Genomic DNA, 24,477 nt, shown 5'->3' with positions numbered 1-24,477 from the left:
CAGTAAGAGATACAATTCCCCACTTTCAAATACGGGAACTGTAACTGCAAATGAAACGTCTTCGGTCATGCCGGGCTGATCTAAACCAGGACAGGGCTGCAGTTCGTCTCTTCCTTCATTTCTCTCCTATTTGGCTTATTTTCACAGATGATGATGATGGTAGCTACTTAGTCATATGTGAAGGGTGTGATCTCCTGCTTACTCACCTCAGAAGTGTGAGATGATCGGGTCCGTGTGTCATGGGTCTGCTGTGAAGATCGAGATATTTGTTTGGGTTCCCAGTCGCAGTTTGTGTAATGTTCCTCTGCCTGCTTGTTTGGACAGAGACAGACCTACATCATGTTGGGCTCAATGTCATCTTAAACTGCAAGATCAAAGGTTTTCCTGCACAGCAAGGAAAGGTGTTGGCAGGCTGCATTAAAAGCATTGCTAACACAATATTAGAGTGAGTTTTCTTAACACAAAATCTTCCAGTGGTTCCAAATATATTGGTCTTTGAAACAGGTGACATGATCTTGACATAAGGAGTGATTTTTCCCATTATTTGCCAGGCATTGTCACATGACTTGCTGAGACTTAGCATGAGTGTCTTGTGTCTTTGTCTCCTGCAGGATACGGCCTCCCTAGGCTCCCAGAAAGGCGGGATTACCAAACATGGCTGGCTGTATAAAGGCAACATGAACAGTGCCATCAGCGTCACCATGAGGGTGAGGGTGTTGGCCATGTTAAGACCTGAAATGATCAATCCATTAATAAATCAACAGACGATTATTGGCAAATATTTTGATAATCATTTAATGATTTGAGTCTCTTTTCTCCAGCTCATTCTTCAGCTTCTCAAATATGTGGATTTGTTGTTTTTCTTTGCCTACATGGCTTTGGGTTTTGGACTGTCTTACATTTTACAGACTAGATGATTAGTTGATTAATCAAGAAAACAATTGATAGATTAATCTAGAATAAAAATAATTGTTTGTTGTGGCCCTAAGCACATTAATTTACAGATTAATAAAACTGTGTAATTTATCATATGTATATTTTGCCAAGGGAGTGTAGATTTTTTTCCATCTATTCTGATATTCTATTCTTCTGATTATTTCAGTCATTCAAGAGGAGGTATTTCCACCTAACCCAGCTCGGGGACGGCTCTTACAATTTAAACTTCTACAAGGATGAGAAGATCTCCAAAGAGCCCAAAGGAACCATTTTCTTGGACTCCTGTATGGGCGTGGTTCAGGTACGCTCTAAAAAATTCCTGTCATCTCTGGCACGAAGGCAGTGATTGTTGAACTGCAATGACCCTGGATGACCCATTACCTGCTTTGCCAAACGGGATATCCCTGTCGGCGCCATGGTAATAAAGTGCAGGCAGGTTCCCGTTGGAAATTAAAAAGCCATTTACCAGGAATAAACTGAGAATATAGTCACAGTCACTTCCTCTTTACAATTCCGGTTTCTATAAATGAATTTCCCTACATTGAAGTCTAAAAGCTGAGCTTTAACAAAATGTCAACACAAATTATTCTAACAATGATGGACTGCTGCTGAAAAGTATCTGTCTTGTCCATTTCCCTGAAACCTGAGCTCTCTCCTCCCCAAGGTCATGCTTTACCGCTGACTCTCATCTGGTGGGGTGAGGTGAATGCTGAGGTCTTACTTCCATGCACTTTACATCGGCCTCACAATCAATGCCACCTGCTAGTATCTGAATGTAGGCCAAGACTCACTGGGTGCATTATCATCCATCTATCATCTCCGTAAATGGAAAGAACCTGATTTCACAGATGAGACATCCAGCTGGCACTAATCAGGAGTCATGAAGCTTGAGTGTTTGGATAGAGCTGCCTGATCTCTATCATGTGGAGGAGCAGAAGGGTGCACTCGGTATTTGAATGATGTTTTGAAAGATGTCTTATTGGAGCAGGTCATGGTGTCTGTGCCGTCCACCGAGTTCACCAAACCTCCACACCACCCACGTTTTCAACCACAGACTTTCCCTTACTCACATTCCTGTGGTGAAAGAAGTGAAAGCACAACTGCATCTCCTGCCTCGCTTCTTTTTTAACAAAATGCAACAAAATACTGACATTTAATGTTCTTCTGTATTTTAAATCAACAAACCAACCAACATTAACCTCACTGATTTTTATGAATAATATTTTTCATGAATAATTACAACCAAAAAAAAAAAGAATTAAAAAGAAAAATAGTTAATTGAAGATTCGCATTAATAAAGTGTAATGGACACCTATTGAGGACCATTTGTGTTGACAAAGGGGAACATACTGCTGTACACACACTACATTAATAATAATCTATAGCACAACTGTGTAAGTATTCAGAGTGTTTTATTTCTTTTAGGGATAAAACAGAGATTGATAAAACTTGATCAAATCATTCCCCTTAGCTGATCAGTGCAAACAGAGTTACAGTAGTTTTTGTTACCGGAAAACTTGGTATAAAAGGACTAGCATACAGTACACAAATGTATGCTTTGTGTTGCACTGTGGGATTTAAACTATAATAAAGGGGTTACTGAGTAAGCCATGACTTGCTTCATTTATAGTTGAATGAAAATACAGTTAGACTGGTACCTATTTGTGTTTGAGATGAACAACTAGTGCCAAGCCAATACTGGATTCTACATAGACATATACAACTTAAACGTTGCTCATGAGTCAGATTTATTCTCCATAGAACTGCGACTAAAACAAACCTGTCATCTCTCTGTTGGACAAACTCTTCCACAATGGTGACAACACCTCCAAATGACCCCAAAACCATATGTCTTGTCATTTAGATTTAACACATCTGTAACAAGCCAATTGAATTTTTAAGGGTTGCCTCATATGCAATGAGGTAACCGTTAAAAATGTTATCACTGTAAAGCTCAACCCATGAAACCATTACAGATTTGGCTCATGTCACATTGTTTCATGCTTTTGTATAATCTCCATTCTATTGGTATGTTTTAAATATGATAATCAAGGATATGCTCTCAAAATGTGTTGTGACTTAACTGATTATATATTGATTATAATACAGAGCCTTTACTTATATGAATAAGGTCTAATGCTAATTGACTGATATACCATATATAGTCATGGGAGGGTTTTCTTTGTGCCGTGTGACTTAAACTCAACTGCAGATGTTTAACTCTGCAGCTGTAATGGCATGTGGAGTGACATCATACTGGGCCTCAAGCTGCTCTTGTGTTTTTTTAAGATGCCAACATATGCTCAAATGTACAGAGCATTGTCACATGTTAATGAAGTAACCAGCAGCCCCTAGAGGTTAACACATCAAAAGGGCTTTAAATTTAAATTGGCCTATTATTCAATCTCCCCTATTTTATCTTCTCTACTCACTCACTGTTTGAAGTAAGAATGCAGATACTAGCAGTATTAAAAAGTAATTTTGAGTGGATTGTCCACCTAATTTCCCTTAGGGTGCGTTGTGTTGTCTAGAAACTTGAGACCGGACCTCCCACCTATTAGATGATTAAGTCTGTTTATCAAAACTCCAGTTTTATTTCTGTCCTAAACACCCCTCTACATGTTTACTCAGCCAGCAGATAATCACTCTCCCCCCCAATCACTCCCACTCTGCTGTTTCAACACTGCAGGCAAGCCACAGTGATAACTAGAACACAACAATCTACTGACTACTGACAATAATGAGATGACTTCCCTGTTCCACTAAAGAAATACTGCTTAAGTGTTTTATTAAAATGTACAGGCAGAGTTGAAGCAGCAGCTGTGTCTCATGGACAGGTTTCAGCTGAATTAGCACTTGCAGGTTCTGAAATAATGAGTAAGCCCAAATAGGACAGTGACATCGCTTTCCCTGGCTCTTTGGAGGTTGTAGTTCATCTCTGCAGATCCAGCTCATTTTGTGTTGACTTCACTCTGCAGCTCCGTTCCACTTTAGAAAGTCTCTGCTGTGGTCCTGGCAGAGCTGGAAGCTTTGTTACACAGATGGAAATACTCTGTCCCTCCCTTACTCACTCTGTCCATTTTCTTTCTGTGGCAGTTAAATTAAATCTGAGACTAACTGCCCACCTCTTCCCAAAACAGTGACGCACATTCTTGTAGATTTGCGTCAGTTTTGGGCCAGTTCTTTCTAATTGAATATTGATTTTGCATATACATCCAAGTTTTTCTTCCTCCGTGCTGGCATACAAATTTGCTCAAGGATGAGCTGATTAGGTTTTGATGGTCAGAGGTCAAAGGTCAAAGTCACTGTGACCTCACAAAATGCGTTTATGGCCATACCTCAAGAATTCATACACTAATTATGACACAATTTGACACAAACGGCTGATAGGACAAATGAGAGATGACATCTTATGTCCAGAAGGTCAAAGGTCAACTTCACTGTGTCATTTGGTCTTATAGATAGATCTCCTGTGCTGCCAGGTTGACGATGTGTGTGAAGCGTCCACATTTTAGAATTTGTGGCTTTTTTGCAGTGACATTTGAAGCATCGTCTCCTGTCATGGCTACAACTACAACTTCTATCAGAATATCACTGTATCACAAATCAAACATTTACTTAAGGGACTTCACATTGTGTATAACAAATAACATATAGACATGGATATAAACTGCAACTTGACTGGTTGGAGGCGGGAATTCTTGTTGCAGGCTCAAAGAGCAAAATACAAGGACATGGGGATTAGGCTAGAGAAAGTAAAGTGAAGCAAGTCATGATATAAATCTTAAAACTAAACTGTCTTCTGATGAGCTGGCAGTGCTTCGGTGTTAGCTTTGGAGAGTGAGATAAAGCATTCCTTTTGCCCTGCCATTTCCACAGTTGGGTTTCTTATTCTTAAATTTGAAAAACTAAACTTTGTCAGTCAATATTTCAATATCAGGTTCAACACACTTGGCAAATAATCATAAAAATTGGATCGCCCACATTTTAATAACAGAAAGTCCCTGTTCTAATTCTTTGTTTTGTACTGTTGAATTATCTTTTAACCCTCTTCTTCTCTAATCTCTTGGTGTTTTGTCTGTGCAGAATAACAAGGTTCGGAGGTTTGCATTCGAGCTGAAGATGCAAGATAAGAGCACCTACCTGCTGGCTGCAGACAGTGAGGGAGAGATGGAAGACTGGATCAACACGCTCAACAAGATCCTGCACAGCAGCTTTGAGATTGCAATGCAGGAAAAAAGGAATGGAGACATTCATGATGGTGTGTGAGTTTGTCTGTCTGTCCATATTTTTCCAGTGCCTGAAACATACAAAAATATGAAATGGAATATTATTTTGAGTTAATCCTGTCAAAATATTATTCCATTTTTTGATGAGAAATAATTTTCAGTTTTTCAGTTTCCTGTAAAAAATTTCCAGCAGGCTGAAATATGTCAAGCAAAAGCAGCTTTTATATGGTCACGTTGGCCAAATCATGTGAATCATACAAGTGATATGTCATATGACATGTGACAATATATGACAATAAGTTTTTGCTCACTTCATGAAGTTATCTGTGATGGTACAGACCACATGATCTATACTATACTTTTTAAAATTCGTAGTGCTGCAATGACTAAAATGAGACATTTAAATACATCACCTTACAATGTGAAATGTCCATTTGTCACTATTATCTGATATTTTATAACCCAAATGATTAATGGACAAACAAGAAAACAGAATAATTGATGATGGAAATGGCCATTTTTGAAGCCCTAAAAGCTCGATTAAACCTTTGATATGCCAGTATATAACTTAATCCTAAAATTGCACAGTATGAAGTATTTCACTAATATATGTGATTAAAGAAGCAACAGTGGTGCTATTATGTGAGCTAAATCCCTAAGATGAAGAATACCCTCAGTTCTTATAGCCATAATAATAATTAACTACACTTAAAGATCCAGTAAATCCACTCACTGTTATCAGTTCATTTATTCAGGGATGCTCTATGTACCTGAGGATGTTTTAAATGAGACGTTGCTCATTCACAGAAACATCGACTCATAGTACTCTCTTACTACTTCCTGGCTCTCTTCGTGTCGTCTGTGGTGATGTGATACTGGACCACCCAGGCTTTTAATACTCACCTCCTGTCTCATAGGAGGCTTAGCTTTGCAGGAAAGAGGCTGAATGCCTCTGCACAAAATGCTCCACTAATCTTCCTAACTCCTTAGCTTTTATTAATCACGCTGTGCATGAGAAAAAAAAACAATTCTGCTTGAGGAGATCTTAAAATATGCAACTGAGACCTGCAGTAGCTCCCTCTCAATCCTGACTGATTCCTGCACAGTTGAATTAGTGTTTACTAAACTTTAACATGTCAGAAAGTGATTCAGGAGGTTTTACACTTTATGCTCTACATCTTGGATTCAATGGTTTCTTGTATTTTCTTTTAGATGATGATCTTGGAAAGTCAGACAGTTCCTCTGGCAGTATGGACAGCTTTCAGGTAGGTCCTACTTTCTCCACTGGATGCTCCTCATACATTCAGTACATTGTCACCTACAGTTGAACCACTAAATCTGTCTGTCTTATTGAGGCTGTGAGGAAGATGGCCTCATTGCCGCAAACATGTGGCTTGAATTTGGATTAAAGAGACACAGAGTTCTTGTTATGTGATTTACCAAAGCTAACAAAAACTCGATAACTTCTACAGTGTGACTCTTTCATTAAGAGCATTATTTGGATTTCCTCCAAAAATCAACCCTGCAAATTAAACATCTGGCCTCTAAACATGCATCCAACAACATCTAAAGTTAGATGTTCTGTAGTGGAAAAAGCTGACACGTGCTTTGACAGAATGACACCCGCATCAAAAGGTAAAATAAAAATTGAGGATAGAATAGAATCTGATAGAATCTTCATTTCCTAAACCTTTTACCAACTGATCATATCCAGGCTGCAGCAGTTGTTTTTTTTTCCAAATGGATATTTAATGTTTTAGAAGAATGCTCTAAGAACGGAGTGGTACGCGATAGTGAAGCCATATGTGCATGGAAACTGATGGTAACAGTTAGCTGGAAAACAGTTTGACAGGTTACAGTGCGCAGAAATGTATACTGGTACCACCTGACTCTCACCACTGAGCCAGTAAAATATGAAGCCTTGTTTCCAGATGGACGCAAAAGACAAAAAAAATGTCCTAATGATAAAACCAACTGAGTGTAAATCTCAGACAGTGTTTCTGGCATTTCAGACAGCTTTTGGTTTAAATCGATTCAGGAAATACCTTTCTTCTCCTCAGAGCACCAGAGATATAGAGTCTAGAATGAGGAGCGAGACCCGATTGAAGCTGTTCACCCTGGACCCTGACACACAGGTAATTAATGTAAAGTGCATTCAAGTTCATTTATTCCTAGGTGGTAATAAAACCCACCCTAACACTGCATAAGGAAATGTGATACTATTGTCCTGTCTTTTAGAAACTAGATTTCTCAGGAATAGAGCCGGATGTGAAGCAGTTTGAGGAGAAGTTTGGCAAACGTGTTCTGGTGAACTGCAATGACCTCTCATTTAATCTGCAAAGCTGTGTGGCCGAGAACGAAGAAGGACCGACAACAAACGTAAGACCGATGGTCCTCTGGCCACAATAAGCCCTAAATAACAGAAATATCATTATCTGCCCGACTAAAGACGGATGAGATGGTTTGTTATAGCAGACCGGATGGACTCATTATTTGAGCTTCCTGTTGGCATAGCAACCAGGCTACAGGCTCAGTAATGGCGAACAATCTGTCCAATGACCGGCTGTGCATCCCAGCAGAAACTCTCTATTAAAGACTAAACATGCTCTGTCTCCACAGAGACACTGACATGGCACACACACACTCACACACACTCACACACACACACATGCAGATACTGTGAAGTGTGTTCACCCAGCTCCCTCCACCGACATTCAATTGGAATAGCTACTGCTAAGACGGGGGTGCACCAATCCAACTGTTTCTTTTCTGGTAGTGATTCTGATAAGTCAAGTGATTCAATACCAGTGCTCTCTCTTTCCCAAGTTTAAAATCTGTATACTTCACTGTGTGGAAATCATTGGAGTCATATTCATGTAAGGCAACATGATGACAAATCCAGTGTATGGTATCAGTACATCATTAGCATTAGATGCTGTGTAAGAACTCTAAGATTAATTTGGTTTTTGTGTAAATTCTTGTCAGTGATTTTATATTTGTTTTACCGATGATCAATGAGATGTTATGCAGCTATTGAAGCTGCCTTTAAAGTGGGCTTTTATATTATCCAAGTCCCCCCCCAAAAAAAAGTTGCCATGCAGTAGCTGTATAAAAATATATACAAATAAGAATATATTTATAATTATAATTATAAGTCCAAATAATCACCTGCATCATCTGTCTAATACAGAATTACTTCTCTGTTTCTTCTCTAGGTGGAGCCCTTCTACATCACTCTTTCGCTGTTTGATATCCAGAATGGGAGGAAGATCTCCTCTGACTTCCACGTGGACTTAAACCACCCCTCTGTAAGGGGCATGGTGCCCAATAACAACAGTCAGTATATGAACGGAGGAGGGGACGCTCACTCTGAGGGGCAACGGTTGGTCCATGGGGTGCCAGAGGCAGCCATGCAGTATCCCAGACAGGTGAATAATGTTGTAAAAGTATTAGAAAAAATACAACGTTTGGTTCCTCACAGCTCAACAACAGCCCTTCCTTGATATGGCTTTGGGTTTATGTTCAAATATACCAATACATATTAAAATTTGTTCTAATTACCCATTGTCTCCACAGGGAGTGTTCTCGGTAACATGCCCTCACCCTGATATTTTCCTGGTGGCTCGCATAGAGAAGGTGCTTCAAGGGGGAATCAACCACTGTGCCGAGCCGTACATGAAGAGTTCAGACTCCACCAAGGTACTGACCAGCCTATGAACTTTCATCACTAGTCTCCTCACGCGGCAGCGTGTTGAACCAAACTCAGCAGATTCCACCAGATTACTCCACATTATACACAGATAATCATCCTTGTTTTTGAGTGCTGACCAGCTGCACAGACACTCAACACAAGCATTGACTTTGGCTGTAGAAATGTGGTTGTGCACCCTGAAGGGACTGGGGTAATGAGATTCAGGCAAGAAAAAATGTTAAATGTGTTTTGTGTGTTGTGTGTGTGTGTGTGTGTGTGTGTGCGTGTGTGTGTGTGTGTGTGTGTGTGTGTGTGTGTGTGTGTGTGCACTTTGATTGAAGAACTGAGAGTGTGTTGGAGTATCTGTGAGTCAGTTTTCAAGTCTGTCTGTTTGTGTGTGTGTGTGTGTGTGTGTGTGTGTGTGTGTGTGTGTGTGTGTGTGTGTGTGTGTGTCTGTGACCACAGACCCAGCTTTTGTGTGTCTGCACTGAAGCTCAAATAACATTGTTTTCCACCAGGTGGCACAGAAGGTCCTGAAAAATGCCAAGCTGGCATGTAGCCGGTTAGGCCAGTACAGGATGCCTTTTGCCTGGGCAGCAAGGTACTTTATCTCTTTTAACATATGAGATTTTTATGTGTACAGTTTTTTTCAGTCAGACAACAACTGTATATGGAGCAGCTGTAAATACAAATTCTATATCACATGTCATAATTACATACAATTAAACCTACTTATTTTCCTTGTGTTGTCTCTCAGCAATAACAGTTGGCATTATGGCATGATGAACACTCATCGCAGTTCATTACTCTTGCATTTCACACATACAATCCAAACACCAAATCAAAACTCACTGAGTGAGCTATAAAGATATATCAAATTAAATCTGTTAACTTTAGTTGTAACATAAGTATATTTCATATTCCTTCATAATTTTTCTCAGTGTAACTCTTTTTAATAACTTTATCTCAGTTGTTAGCAATTTTGATAATCAATTATCTTTTAAGACATTCATCAAACAAAAATGTCAAGCATTCTGCTGGTTTTACCTCCTTGAATGAATTTGTTGCTTTCTCTGTTGTTTATCAGGACACTGAATATATTTTTAACCAGTATTTTGAAGATGTCCCCTTGGGTTCTGGGAAATTGTGATGGGTGTTTTTGACTACTTTTTGACAAGATTGGTTAATAAAAAGATGAATAGGTTAATCAAATGGAAATAACTGTTGCAGCCTTAGACTGTAAATATTTCTTTGTCCAATGAAACATAATCTTCCAAGAACTTTGGCTCATTTAAACAGGCTTGTGGGTTTTTGCAGGGCAAGATAAGTGTTCCTGACTCCTCTTTTTCTTTCTTTCAGACCTTTGTTCAAAGACGCTTCAGGGACGCTTGACAAAAGTGCTCGCTTCTCTGCTCTGTACAGACAGGACAGCAACAAGCTGTCCAACGATGATATGCTCAAACTGCTGGCTGATTTCAGGAAGTTAGTAATGTTTCTATGAGAGCTCTCTATTATAAATTGTCGAGTAGACTTGCAGATGTTCTTGAAAGGAAAATATGTTCCTATAGGTTGTACTTTGGAAAATGCTGGTCAGTTTTGAAAATAAGATGTTTGCTCACATCTGTGAATGTGGTCATATAAAATGTGTTCATGTCTGGGCTGCCTTCCTGCTTCTTATTCAGTCTTTGGTAGATGATAGCAAATGCTTAACTGGAGTTTATTTTCCTTTCCGCAGGCCAGAGAAGATGGCCAAGCTGCCTGTGATCCTAGGAAACCTTGATGTTACCATTGACAGTGTAGCCCCTGACTTGACAAGTAAGCCCACTAAACTCACTCCATGCAGCCAGCAGGAGAGATGAAAGCTGCTTCTGTTCAGACAAGATCGGCCACGTTGTCTGCAGGCGGTTTATTTGGTCTCCCTCCCTCCCTCCCGCTTCTGTATATAGATTGTGTTACCTCATCCTACATTCCTGTGAAGCAGTTTGATGTCAGCGAGAAGGCCAACATCTTCTTCGAAGTGGAGGAGTTTGTGCCATGCATAGCCAAATGTTCCCAGCCTTTCACCATCTACAACAATCACCTCTACGTCTACCCGAAGCACTTGAAGTATGACAGCCAAAAGTCATTTGCAAAGGTACCACAAGTTGTTACTGCGCAGTGTGATTGATACGGGAGCAGGGATTTTGATTGTTTTGTTCCCCATATGAAGCATGAAACGTTCACAGTGGACAGATTCTCCCCCATTTTCTTTCAGCAGAGACACTTCTGCTCTGCTCTGAGGCTACAGCACTTTTCTCTCGTAGTACTGAGGCTAACTGGGTCAACTTTGCTCATTGTGTCTGTCCTCAGGCCCGAAATATAGCTGTCTGCATTGAGTTCAAGGACTCAGATGAAGAAGAAGCTGTTTCACTTAAGGTAAACTGAAGGTGTCCTGGAAGTGCTCTGAAGATCCCCAAAGGATAACCCCACCCGTCACAGGAAATAATCAACTGTTGTTATTCCACAGTGCATCTACGGCCGACCTGGAGGACCCTTGTTTACCAAAAATGCCTTTGCTGGAGTATTACATCACCAGCACAACCCTGAATTTTATGATGAGGTAAGATCCGCTGTGCCAGATGTCTTTAGAAAGCCTCAGTGATGCGTGCCACGCATGTATTGTATTAGTCAATGCAGTGAGCAAATGTTTATCTGTGCTCTTATCCATTAGTTCAAGATTGAGCTGCCAACCCAGCTCCATGAGAAACATCATCTGCTCTTCACCTTCTACCACGTCAGCTGTGATAGCAACAGCAAGGCCAGCACGAAAAAGAGAGACCTGGTTGAGACACAAGGTAAAACACTCTGCTGCTGCACGTGCACTACAGTTATCTCTGTGTGTTATCGACGTTACTGGCTTGAGGTATCAGACTGTCAGCAGACTATCCTCTCCTCCGTCTCTGCTCTCAGTGGGTTACGCCTGGCTCCCCTTGCTGAAGGACGGCCGGGTTATCATGAATGAGAATCAGATCCCTGTGGCCGCCAACCTGCCTGCTGGGTACCTCAGCTGTCAGGAGGGCGCTAGCAAGGTACAGTGCATCCCCACGTTGATGAACAGTTAGGAGAAAAAAACATAACCCACAAAATAATAATAATATAATAATAAATATCCTGGATGATGATACGGATATAGTGCATAATATTCACTGTATTTCTGACCTGTATTTTCTTACAGCATTCAGGTCCTGAAGTCAAATGGGTGGATGGAGGCAAGCCTTTATTCAAGGTCTCCGCTCACCTTGTGTCCACTGTCTACACTCAGGTTAGTTTTTGTTTCTGGCTGAATGAAAGTGTCATAAAGACTCTTGATTAATCTGTGTCAGATGAACCCATTCCATTATCACCAAGCTTCAAGGAATAATCTCCTGTATTCTGACATTTTTTTTGTGTGTGTGTGTGTCTCATTTCATGTCTCAGGATCAGCATTTGCACAATTTCTTTCATCACTGTCAGAGCATGACATCTGCAGCCCAGGTATCAGGAGGAGAACTGGTCAAATACCTGAAGGTAAAGCAACAAGCACAAGATTTTTCAAGGATTTTTAAGGATACATATACTGCTACAGCAAACTAGAATTTCTGATGATACATGTTATAAAATTATTTTTGGTATCATTTTATCTTATTTATTTTATGGTTCTGTGTTTCACATTCACAATACATTTTTATGAGACTTATATACACATGCTTGTTATTGTTGATTTCTAACAATATCTACAAGTGTAGATCTGTGTCTTTGCTATAGCTTTGATTACTGTCTTGTAGGTTTATTAATTCTCTAGTAATAGCTAACTTTCGATTTAGGGTCACATTTAAAGCACAATCCACAATGTTGACATGCAGTCTACATTTCAGTGTTGGTATGTCCTGTATAACTGAGTGCACCTGTTCTGCAAGACTGTATAAAAAGAATAATGGGTTTCAAGTATAAACAGAACAGAATGACATTTGATCCTTTTTTTAATAACTGAAGGGAAAGGTTAGGTGTGTTTTCACACTTCAGTTTCTCTGTATTAACTTGTTTTACCGGCTTAACATAGCTCATACTCACAGTCAGACTTGGTTGATGCTGAATCACATGGAGATTTATGTTCTTCTCTGTACTGTAGCTTGCCAACAGCGCATTCTTCTGGACAGTATGTGCAGAGCTTTTTCCATTACCAGTGATAAAGAATTGATTTACCTGCAAAGATTAGACTGATGCCAGTACATTTGTCAGATGTCTACCCATATCTGGTGTGGTTCCTTTTCCAGTTTTTTCTGTGGCACTGGTAGCTCAGTTATCACTTTTTCCATTGCTCACTCTCATATTGCAGTCCATGGGAATCTCAGTTCACCGCTCCCCTGGTGGACATTGACATGGAAAGCAACACTTGGTCCAATGCATCTCTTGGGTTCTAATGTAAACACAACAGTGAACATGAACAATAGCTAGAGGGTCAAACAGGAGGTCAGCTGCGCTGACTGGAAGCTTGCCAAATGACTTTGGCAGGGCTTGTGTTAGTTTCCTGCACACAGGCAGTGATGCACGAGTACCAACTGTCTGCCATGTTCCAGGCACTGGAGCATACAGTGTGGGTGATTAGCACAATGTGTTCACTTGTGTCCTCCTGTTGTTGTTATTTGATTAGTTTCCTCACGTTATTTTGTATCAGCCGACTACGCTCAACAACGTCTCCATTTTCCACATTTCTCCTCCTCACTGCACATTAAGACCTCTGTGATTGAACTCTTCATAAACATATCTCCGTCACGTTGTTCCGTCAGAGTTTGCACGCCATGGAGAGTCATGTGATGATCAAGTTCCTGCCCACCACCCTGAATCAGCTTTTTAGGGTGCTTACCAGTGCTACACAAGAGGACGTGGCAGTCAATGTCACCAGGCAAGTGACTCACTGTTTCAAATTCAAGAAACTACATGTAAATTATGATTAAAAAAAAAAAAAAAGAAAGAAAATTATTGGAAGTATCACTTTGTCGCTGTCTATGTATGCACAAAAAAATCTGATGCGAAAATCATTTATTTTCAAAGATTGTTTCCATAAATTACGATCAGTTTGAAAAAGTGAAATGTTGGTTATTTTTATCGGTTCAAACTCTATTTCCTCACTCAAGCCTCCCTTTGCTGTCGCCTCCTTTTAGAGTCATGATTCACATTGTTGCCCAGTGCCATGAGGAGGGGTTGGAACACTACCTGAGATCATATGTGAAGGTAAAAGTTTCAGTGTTACATATCACAACTCGCTGTCTATATTTTCATGTTTGCGCTGGAGGATTTACACCTTTGTGGCTGCATGTGTCTGACACAGTTTGTATTCAAGACTGAGCCATACACGTCCTCCACCACCCGAACAGTGCATGAGGAGCTGGCTAAAGCCATGACTGCTATCCTGAAGCCCTCCACTGACTTCCTCACGAGTAACAAGTTACTCAAGGTAACATATTTGTAGATTTTTCAAGGATTACATGGTGTATGATTATAATTGACATGAATTTGCTCTTTACCGTGCTGTGATTGATGTTTGTCTGCCCTGCAGTACTCCTGGTATTTCTTTGAAGCCTTAGTCAAGTCCATGGCTCAGTACTTGATTGAGAGCTGTAAAGTGAAGGTAAGTCTGCCACAACATGTGCGTTTGACTCAGAGGTGTCTGCTCGTGTCGGCTTTATTACAGCTTCGGTTCCTCACTGCAGTTTACAACCATGCCAAGTCTTGTGGACAGCCACAGTACCACAGTCAAAGTATTATGTATCCACAGTCTGTCCCACACTGCTGTGCAGTTTAATTGGCTGCATTTGTTCATACCCCATAAGCAACCACATCCCTGTGTTAAACCTCCACTGGCAGAAATGTTGAGGCCGCAATGGAAGTAAATGCTGCAGAGGAGTAGGTCACACCAGAAACAATGAGAAGTTTCAGCTGAAATACAAGGCTGGTGATATTTTATTTTATTTTATTTATTGTTTTTGTCAACAAATCCTGTGAAAAGAGCAGAACCAATAATAGTACTGTCTCTCACAACTTCCCAGCTTCCCTTCACTATCTATGGCTCTGATGGGCCCATTCGCTTCTACTGACGATGCAAATCTTTAAAAACGGAGCACAAATATATAAATTCAATTTTAGGAGAGAGTAAACATTTTTTTTAAAAACAGCAGGGAAAACTACAAAGGAAACAGTGCAGGTGTGTGTGTGTGTGTGTGTGGACTATTTTCAGCCATGCATTAATATTTGGTGCACTAATGAGCCTGTATGTGCCACTGACTCTGAATAAACTACAGTGCCATGGTAGTGAAGCAACAGTGTAGCAGTGTGTGTTTTTAATAGTGCTTGGACAACAACAGAGCTCTATGGCACAGAGGAAAATACTTTGGTCGCACCCAGCTTTAGCTTCATAGACAGTAGATGTTAATAGGATCAATTCATTGTTTGTTTGGTTTTTTTAATTAGCAAACTACAGAATATGACCATATTTACAGATCTACTTTATGTCTTTCAGCTGTCCAGGAATCAGCGCTTCTCAGCATCTTTCCATCACACAGTGGAGACGTTGGTCAACATGATGATGCCACACATCACACAGAAGTACAAAGACAACCTGGATGCCGCCCGGAACGCTAACCACAGTCTGGCCGTCTTCATCAAGGTCCGGATCCACTGTTACTTCTTCAAGAGAACGCTGTGTTTTTCAGTGTTAAAAAAAAAAAAAAAACTACACTGGTTTATATGAGTATACATGTATTTCTTGTTTGCTGTAAATAATGACAAAATAGTTTTTCTTCTTCATCCTGTAGCGTTGTTTCAACCTGATGGACAGAGGCTTTGTGTTCAAGCAGATCAACAACTATATCAACTGTTTTATGCCTGGAGACCCAAAGGTACGCCGAACATACAAGCAGTAACAACATTCATAGCAACAAAGTGTTTGACAGCTTGTTCTTAAAAATGATTTATAAAGGAAAGACTTTAAATCAGTCAGCACTCTAATGGAGGATGTCAGGCTGTGCTCCAGAAATGTTTTGGACAAGGTTGTGTTTGAGTGTTGTATGAAATCTGCCTCACTGGTTTCTGTTGTTTCTACATGCAGACACTGTTTGAGTTCAAGTTTGAGTTCCTGCGTGTTGTGTGCAACCACGAGCACTACGTCCCCTTAAACCTGCCCATGCCATTTGGAAAGGGACGGATACTGAGATTCCAAGGTGAGCAGATCATCCCATTTATCTGAAGGCTCAAGCGAGCCCACTGTGTTTACATTGCTAGTACTTCAGTAGAATATTGAAATCAAACCAAACAGCTTTACTCTCCAAGGCCAACACAAATGCAACAGCTTGCCATATTACACCTCTCAGATTTCATATTGTTTTAGCAGTCTTTGATTTTACAGTACAAACATTGTGTCTTTTTTTGTGTGTGTGTGTGTTCCTCAATTAGTTTTATTATCTCCATATGATACGGTGGAGTCAAACGAAACTCCAGTAGGTAGGTGCAAGGTGTGCTGCTTGCATGTTGTCTCCAAAAAGAGCTGACTTCAATTTAAGCATTCAACCATGACCATAAAGTTGCAAATTTCCTCTTCAATCAGATTTGAATCAGTTGCCTTCCAGCTTTACTGCAAACTGGTTGATGTTGAATGATTTATATATTTCAAGATATAGTACAGAAACATTATACTTCTTATAATCTGTAGTCATACTACCATATAAGCAAAGTTTGGCTCTTTCTTTGTGCAGGTGTGGGCGATTATGTTTGCAAGTAGTTTTTTTCTATCTTGAGGTGGTTTGGAGTCTATGATGAGAGTGATTCAAAAAAAAAAAAAAAACACTTTATCTTCTGTCATTTCTAAGACATCTGACATCGTTTAATACTTGCATGTTTAAAATGAAGGTTGTAATGAGATGAAGGAAGACAAAACAGTGCATTTAATTTGATTACAATCTTTTTGGGGAATCTTTGTGTGTGTGTGTGTGTGTGTGTGTGTGTGTGTGTGTGTGTGTGTGTGTGTGTGTGTGTGTGTGTGTGTGTGTGTTGCGTTTGCTTTCCTGGTGACAATGCTGTTGGAAACCATGTGCAAACAGCTGCTGCTGTTCAATCACTAGCTTTAATCCTGTTTATCTTTCTGCACTCTGATCACTGGTGATGTAGAGCAGCAGCTCAGTCACACAGCCTGAATCTGTCATAAATGACACTCTAAGCTTGTCTGTATGTCTGTTTTTCTCCTCTTGTTTGATGGAAATCTAAGAAAATAAATCAAAAAGGAATGATTTACCAGCAAAGAGAAATGTTTGAATTGTACTGGCTACAATCTGTATATTTTCAGATCTTTCACATTTTCTTCTTTATATTTCATTGTGTTAGATTTATGATAAAAAATGAATTTACTCTATTTGTTTAGTGCTGTCTGTGACTTCATCCCTTTTCACATCCTCCACTTTTTTTTCTGTCAGCCAGTCCTAATCTCTTCATCATCCTCTTCCTCCTCTCAGACCTCCAGCTGGATTACTCGCTGACAGATGACTTCTGTAAGAACCACTTCCTGGTCGGGCTGCTGCTCAGGGAGGTCAGTGCAGCTCTGCAGGAGTTCAGGGAGACTCGTCAGATATCCATCCAGGTGCTGAAGAACCTGATGATGAAGCACACATTTGATGACCGCTACACCTCCAAGGTAAGCGGCGCCTTCATATCTCTGTCTCTTGCATATTAACATCACTTCAGTATCTGATATGGTTGTGTGATCGGGAGATTTCCTGCTGAGCAATCGATTTGTTTTCCAGAGCCAGCAGGCCAGGTTGGCCACCCTGTACTTGCCCTTGTTTGGTCTGCTCCAAGAGAATGTCAACAGGCTGAATGTGAAGGAAGTGTCCCCGTTCACCATCAACCACTCCAACAATGTAAGGGAGCCACCTAGTGGCTTCTTTTGAATATGTTGTCTACACATGGTTTTTCAGTCATGTCAAATACAAATCAAGAAAAACATAAAAGCATCACACAGCCCTACAATGTAAATTTAAACACATATCCACACCTTAAAAAAGTAAGATACAATACACAGAGAAGGAAAAACTCAGTAATGAAATCAAAAAGAGAGAAATAAAGAGGGGAAAGCGGTGCTTGCAGCAGTCTTAGATTGAAGTTTTTCTGTGCATTGTTTAATCTTATCCATTGGTCCATACATTTTTGAAGAACAAATGATGAGTAAAATATAACAGTTTCCCACACAACTACCACTGATATCATTTTGTTTTGTTTTTTTTTTTAATTTTGCTAATTTTGTTGACCAACCTAAGATTACAATTTATGGATTAGAGGTAAATTCCATATCATGCATGTCCAAGTAACACCTTGACCCGAACTTTTAGAGTTTAAGGGACACCTAATGTCACACACTCCTGCTGGCTATGACCGTACAGCACTTTATGTGGATCTGTGTCCACTAAGCTCTTGCACCATTTCTCGTTCAGAATGGAAGAGAAGATTCACTCCTTACCAACGCCTTGATGACACCTCCCAGGTCCAGCACCTTTCTGGACACCAGCTTGCACAAGGACGTTTTTGGAGTCATCTCAGGCACCAGTGAGTGAAAACATAATGCCATTTTAGATATAAAATGGTCCTATATTGTATTTTATTTTATTTTATCATTATTATTTTTTATTTTATTTTTTTAACAGCTACACCTCACACATCATCCACCCCCAACATCAACTCTGTGCGCCACGCGGACTCTCGCGGCTCACTCATCAGCACTGACTCCGGCAACAGCCTGCCTGAGAGGAACAATGACAAGGGCAACTCTCTGGACAAGGTACATCTCAGAACACTGTCTGTGAAGTATTTTCATTAAAACATCTTCCAGAAATCAAATTTGGGCTTTCTGTGACATGCGTGTATAATATTAATTTCACTGTGCCTTTGGCATATCACACCTCCCCTTGTCATGGGAAAAGTGCCACAGAAAGTCACTCCTTGTTAACTTGTACCATTGACTCCCTCACCTTACCTGTACGGTTCGTCGTGGCAGACGGAGAAGTTCGTACGGAGACACTCTGTCAATGTCCTGCGCTTCTTTATGGAGAATGAGGAGCCCATGCTCTCTGGGCGCACCAAGCGTGTCACCATGGACTTCTCCCTGCTCTCTGTCCCCTGTGTGTCAGAGAGCACCCTGCAGCCCAGCGTTTCAGTTCAAGTACAAAATGCCTCCTTCCCTCACACAGTCATCCTCCCTCCTAGGAGTGTCCCATCTGGGAATGTGAAAGCGTGTGTGAGAGTGTCCTTGTGTCCTCTGCTCTAAGCCCTTTCTTTGCCAGATGATTCTCAGGCTTTGGCCTGTTTGTTCTCTGGTGCTGTAAAGCAGACCTGCTGCACCACAGGGCCTCACAAGGTTTGTCTCAGCTCATTTTCCAGATGTGGATAAGCATGCATGCTTAAGGGATTTCTCACTTTTGAGTTCCTCTTATGTGTGCTGTGTCATTTTCACTTTCACAGTTAGACAGCCTAAAGCTAAATCTGAGAAGAAGTCTGTTAAACACAAAGCATTGTATTTTCACCATCCATGCTGTTGTTTGTTTCGTCTTCTATTGAAGCTGTTCTAATTTATGATGTGTGGTAGCATTTATCACAATGTGTATAACAACTAAAGGGGAAAAGGAGGGCACTCAGGAGTAATTTGCAGTTATTTCCAACCAAAAGAATCTGTTTTGCCTCAAACACTTAAAATAAAGCAAACGAAAATGTTAAAATAACTGCACCATAACTTCACACTTTTTGTCCCAACTGGTCAGGAAAGCTAACTTTGGTCATAAAGCTCTCCTGCCTTCAAAACACCCTTTAAAAAGCCAAAACCATAGACTCATGCTTTCCATGAAGTCATCCCCAGCTAGTTTCATGGTCTAGACTAACTGCTGGCAAAGGAACGTGCTTGGTATATTGCCAACCCCTTGCTGTGGTAGAGCTGTTGCTCCTCTGCTGTTTTCTCCCTGCTCTCTGCCTCAGCTGGGAGAAATCATGATTGCTTTGCACACTGGCAGTCTGTCCGCCACTCACAGAGCCCTGAAACATCTGAGTGAATGACTCCTCTAGTGTCGTTTTACCACTGTAATCCCAGGCCTTCAGAAAACGAATACTAATATAATAATACTCCATACCCTTTTTTTTTTTTTTAATATGTAACACAATGTCTCCAACAAATACCAAGATTTGGCTTGGGCTTGACTTTGATCAATGACTACAAACCATACAGCAGAGTTTCATAAGATTTTGAAATGTCTTGGTAAATGCCTTTTTTCTTTTTTGCTAAAATATGTAATCTGACAGAAGTTTCTGTCAACAGTGGTTAAGCATATTTTGAGGCAGCAAATGGAGACATGGCTAAGAGCCCTGACGGCATCAGATATTTGTCTCCCTGTGCCTGACCAGCCTCTTTGTCCCTCAGAACCACCCCGCCTCAACCCTGGGCAGTACCCTGCTGCGATGCGATAAACTGGACCAGGCAGAGATCAAGAGCCTCCTCATGTGTTTTTTGCACGTGCTTAAAAGCATGTCTGAGGGTAAAAAACACACTCTTTCTTTCTCTCGCTCTTTATGTCTGTACTGTTTTTCTGTCTCATATTTAAATACTGTGTTTTCCGCAATCCAAGTTTGAAAAGTAACTGTTCCTACAATGCCAATCACTGTCTCTTGCAGATGCACTGTTCACATACTGGAACAAGGCTTCATCTGCTGATCTAATGGACTTTTTCACTCTCGTTGAGTAAGACGTCTTATTGTAGTATTGCTATTGTGAACGCTGACATCCCGAGTAATGCTGAAAAATGTCTGGTGACTGACTTTTTGACTTGCTTTTCTTCTCAGAGTCTGCCTCCATCAGTTCAGATACATGGGAAAGAGATACATTGCGAGGTAATGCTGTTGTCAGTGTTTAAATGAGATGCATGGATGCTACCGTTGTGAAGCTATTTCATTTAATATATGTTCTTTGTCTGATCTACCCCCACAGCCGCTTATATATGAACACAAGTAGTTTACCCATACTTAAGTAACACCACCTGTCATGTTCCAAATGTGCTCACCTTGATTTTAAACTGAATCCTTTTTAACACTGTGAATTATATAACATTATATATAATTATTATATAACAGTTGAATTGTAAGTGTGAGGGCAGTTCAGTCAACTTTGCATTTGTATTACGATCGCTTATCGGAAAAACCAGAAGTTGGAGGTTTCTACCTTTTAGCTAACATGATTTCAATAGTTTATCTACAACTTTTAGCTTTTCCTCTCAGAGTCTGGCTCCATCAGGCATTATTTATGCATTACTTTTCATTAACCATTCAAATCTCAACCATTTAGCCATTACTTTTAGCTAACATTACATCAGGAGTTTATCTGTAACTTTTAGCTTCTCCACCATTCGTGCATTACTTTTAATTACTACATCAACCCATTATACATTCTCTTTAACTAAATATTTTCATTGTTTATACATTACTTTTAGCTATTTCACACACCATTACTATTAGCTTAGTATTTCCACCATGTATCTATTACCCTTAGCTAAGTCGTTAGACCAATTTTATCTGTTACTTTTAGCTAATTATTTCTGTCATTTTCAATTGTTTATCCACTACTTTACTACTCACTACTGTTGCAATGTCTCTGCTCCTTTGCCAACTAGTTTTCATTACTCTCAATTACAACCCCTGTGGTGCACCTACCCCTGGTTGGCAATCACTGATCTATACACCTATTATGAGTAGACACTCATTAATTGCCCATTAAACTTGATACCATATATGACAGTAATGTAGTGATTTGTTGACCTTACTTTTGATCATTTGGGGTGAAACATCATCGCTAAATGTGTGTGATTGTTGAAGGTTGTGACTTGTATTTAAAGTAATTAAAATCCAAGCTTACATGACTGTACTCTTTCTCCACTGTTTGGGAGCTCTGGCCTTGGCCCCCAGAGGGATTTGGGTGTTCACTCTCTCTAACCTCCCACCACTGTTTCTATCTTTATTCACTTAAATGCTGGCAAGTTTAACATAATGAAATAAATCCTGGCTCCTGCCCCCTCCTGCTTGGGTAAGCCTGAAGGTGGAAGTGAATTTCTCAAACTAACTGCATGATATCTTCTCACTCAATAAAAGCTGCAGTGCTGTGACACAACTACTCGCTCTATAAATTCATATGTAGTCTCTCTCACTCTTACATGCATGGCTTGCGCTGTAACTCCTTGCTTTAACTCATTGCTTTAATGCTGCTACACCACTTTGGTAATTTTGTTATTAAAGTGCATGCCAAACATGGAATGTACATTACAACTTAACTTTGCTACATACAGTAGGTGTTGATGTAGGTACATGCGTGAAGTCCCCTCAATGTTACATTTTTCAGTCTTCTGAGTTGGATATTTCTGTATTATGGCACCTATAAATGAAATAAGCGGAATTATCTTAAAATCTGCTGCGGCTCTAAGAACATTTGAGTGACATTTACACCACTCAAGTGTGTAAAATGGCATGTTATTCACCCAAACCTGCTTCACTAACTCTGGCCCTGCTGGTCATCAGCTGTTCATCTAACATTGTCCTGTTTCCTCATCAGGAACCAGGATGGGGCAGGACCCGTAGCACATGAGCGGAAGTCTCAGACTCTGCCTGTGTCCCGTAACAGGGCAGGAATGATGCATGCCCGCTTACAGCAGCTCAGCAGCCTGGATAACTCATATACTTTTAACCACAGTAAGTGCCCCATACTGTACTTTTTCATCCAACATCCTCTACGAGAGGAACCCCGTCCTCCTCCGCCTCATCCTGTGCAATCTGTCTCCTCATGCTTCTCAACATCGTCATTGTAACCAATGTCATCCTCTTCCTCATCCTCTGGTTAAACCCAGCCCACTTCCAAGCAGGAAATGCTTCAGGAGACATGGGGGCATCATCAGCTGTGTGTAGCAATACATTGATTTTATCTACAGGGGTTAAACTGTGTGATTGGTCTGGTAAATGGCGTCATTTAATAAAGTTTCTCTGTGTTTTCAGTGTAAGAAAGATTTCAAGTATTCTTGGAATATCTGTAGACCATGGTAAGAATGTATCAGGTTGACAGGCAGTTTGCAGACTGTTACTGGCCTTTGTTCATTTGGTTAGATTAAGAGCATGCCTATTTTAACTGAACATCAGCTTTTAAAACTCTTCTCACCCCCCTGCCCAGCTCATCTGCTCTGAGCTTCATTTTACATCTCCTTCTCTGAAAAAAAAAAAGATACAATCTATGTAAATAAGACAGGTTTCATTCCAAAATACCACCTGTGCATTTCAGAAAAATGCACACAAAAAATTGCTGCTATAAATACTCAAATGTTGGCATAAACAAAATCATTGCTGCAATTTGTAAAAAAAAAAAAAAAAAAAAAAGAAAGAAAGGAAAAAGGAAAAAAGAAAACCAAAAAAAGTGCCTCACTGTGTCATCATTCATATATAAAATGTATACATTTAGCGAATAGTATAATATATTCATAATCATTCTTGTTTCAGTTTGGAATGAAACTTTATTGTTTCAACTTAATCAAATTTTCCATCCTTTTAGAAACAGCTTTGCCTTTAACACTGAGATATGATGTGATATGATATGATATGATATGATATGATATGATTGGTGGGGTTGGAACAGCTACAGCTTTTTCTCGTGTCTTCTTTAGCTTACAGTCACTCGGATGCGGACGTGTTAAATCAGTCACTGCTGGAGGCCAACATCGCTACTGAAGTCTGTCTGACTGTCCTGGACACCCTCAGTATCTTTATTATGGGTTTCAAGGTAACAAACATAACAATACTTGGAACAACTTACTTGTACTTTTACTACTTACTTACTTTTTTGTTTAAATACAGTATGTAGAGTGTCTAATGAGAATGCCAGGCCTAATTAATTCTTCATCAGATTCACTTGAATCCCTGGTGTTAAAAAAACGATTTTTTTCAGTGTCTACAGTGATGCTCTTTCTCCACAGGCGCAGCTCTGCTCTGACCACGGCCACAGTCCTCTCATGAAGAAGGTGTTTGAAGTGCATCTCTGTTTTCTGCGAATCAATCAGTCAGAAACAGCCCTGAAGCAGGTCTTCACTTCACTGCGCACCTTCATCTACAAGGTTTGAAGGACTTTTTGTGCCTTATTTAACAATGCTCTTTGTATGCCTTTCACAGTAGCTGATGATTTTTCTTTGTCTTCTTCACCATCTAGTTTCCCTGCACGTTCTTTGAAGGGCGTGCTGACATGTGCGCTGCGTTCTGCTACGAGATCTTGAAGTGCTGTAACTCCAAACTGAGCTCCATCCGCAGCGATGCAGCCCATCTGCTGTATTTCCTGATGAAGAGCAACTTTGACTACACAGGTCGCAAATCCTTTGTCAGGACCCACTTACAGGTAGGATAGTCCCTCTTTGGCCCTTACTTTACCTCCACAGACTAAAAACAATAATGCTTTAATGTTCACGTTATTTAACCCTAACGTGTTGGGTTCCTGAGGGCACTGGACCCTGATTATTTATTCATGCATAGTTTACACAGCATATAATACATTTAAAGTCC

General features: G+C 40.2%; 1 protein-coding gene across 9 annotated transcripts in view; it reads left to right on the top strand.

Moving 5' to 3' along the window:
- Positions 1-24,477, top strand: part of LOC139619477 (dedicator of cytokinesis protein 9) — a 78,470-nt gene that overhangs the window by 45,249 nt on the left and 8,744 nt on the right. For 3 of the 9 annotated variants that reach the window (XM_071474919.1, XM_071474917.1, XM_071474920.1), the window contains exons 6-42: positions 612-707; positions 1,103-1,237; positions 5,023-5,197; positions 6,378-6,430; positions 7,226-7,300; positions 7,404-7,544; positions 8,381-8,593; positions 8,742-8,864; positions 9,375-9,457; positions 10,216-10,338; positions 10,592-10,671; positions 10,803-10,990; positions 11,206-11,271; positions 11,363-11,455; positions 11,567-11,690; positions 11,806-11,924; positions 12,071-12,157; positions 12,313-12,402; positions 13,662-13,777; positions 14,037-14,106; positions 14,204-14,329; positions 14,432-14,503; positions 15,392-15,538; positions 15,687-15,770; positions 15,980-16,091; positions 16,324-16,371; positions 17,376-17,554; positions 17,664-17,780; positions 18,351-18,462; positions 18,561-18,694; positions 20,321-20,435; positions 20,572-20,638; positions 20,740-20,787; positions 22,496-22,632; positions 23,592-23,707; positions 23,901-24,038; positions 24,131-24,313. In XM_071474919.1, the coding sequence (XP_071331020.1) occupies positions 612-707; positions 1,103-1,237; positions 5,023-5,197; positions 6,378-6,430; positions 7,226-7,300; positions 7,404-7,544; positions 8,381-8,593; positions 8,742-8,864; positions 9,375-9,457; positions 10,216-10,338; positions 10,592-10,671; positions 10,803-10,990; positions 11,206-11,271; positions 11,363-11,455; positions 11,567-11,690; positions 11,806-11,924; positions 12,071-12,157; positions 12,313-12,402; positions 13,662-13,777; positions 14,037-14,106; positions 14,204-14,329; positions 14,432-14,503; positions 15,392-15,538; positions 15,687-15,770; positions 15,980-16,091; positions 16,324-16,371; positions 17,376-17,554; positions 17,664-17,780; positions 18,351-18,462; positions 18,561-18,694; positions 20,321-20,435; positions 20,572-20,638; positions 20,740-20,787; positions 22,496-22,632; positions 23,592-23,707; positions 23,901-24,038; positions 24,131-24,313 (4,185 nt within the window). Of the gene's footprint in view, positions 1-611; positions 708-1,102; positions 1,238-5,022; positions 5,198-6,377; positions 6,431-7,225; positions 7,301-7,403; positions 7,545-8,380; positions 8,594-8,741; positions 8,865-9,374; positions 9,458-10,215; positions 10,339-10,591; positions 10,672-10,802; positions 10,991-11,205; positions 11,272-11,362; positions 11,456-11,566; positions 11,691-11,805; positions 11,925-12,070; positions 12,158-12,312; positions 12,403-13,661; positions 13,778-14,036; positions 14,107-14,203; positions 14,330-14,431; positions 14,504-15,391; positions 15,539-15,686; positions 15,771-15,979; positions 16,092-16,323; positions 16,372-17,375; positions 17,555-17,663; positions 17,781-18,350; positions 18,463-18,560; positions 18,695-20,320; positions 20,436-20,571; positions 20,639-20,739; positions 20,788-22,495; positions 22,633-22,932; positions 22,977-23,591; positions 23,708-23,900; positions 24,039-24,130; positions 24,314-24,477 lie in introns of all 9 variants that reach the window. The other 6 variants (XM_071474923.1, XM_071474918.1, XM_071474924.1 and 3 more) reach the window with 3 other exon arrangements.

The sequence above is a fragment of the Trachinotus anak genome, unplaced genomic scaffold (genome assembly GCF_046630095.1).
Source record: "Trachinotus anak isolate AG129_WGS33_773 ecotype Australia unplaced genomic scaffold, CSIRO_AGI_Tana_v1 ptg000001l, whole genome shotgun sequence".
Lineage (NCBI taxonomy): Eukaryota > Metazoa > Chordata > Actinopteri > Carangiformes > Carangidae > Trachinotus > Trachinotus anak.
This window is presented reverse-complemented; position numbering and strand designations above follow the sequence as displayed.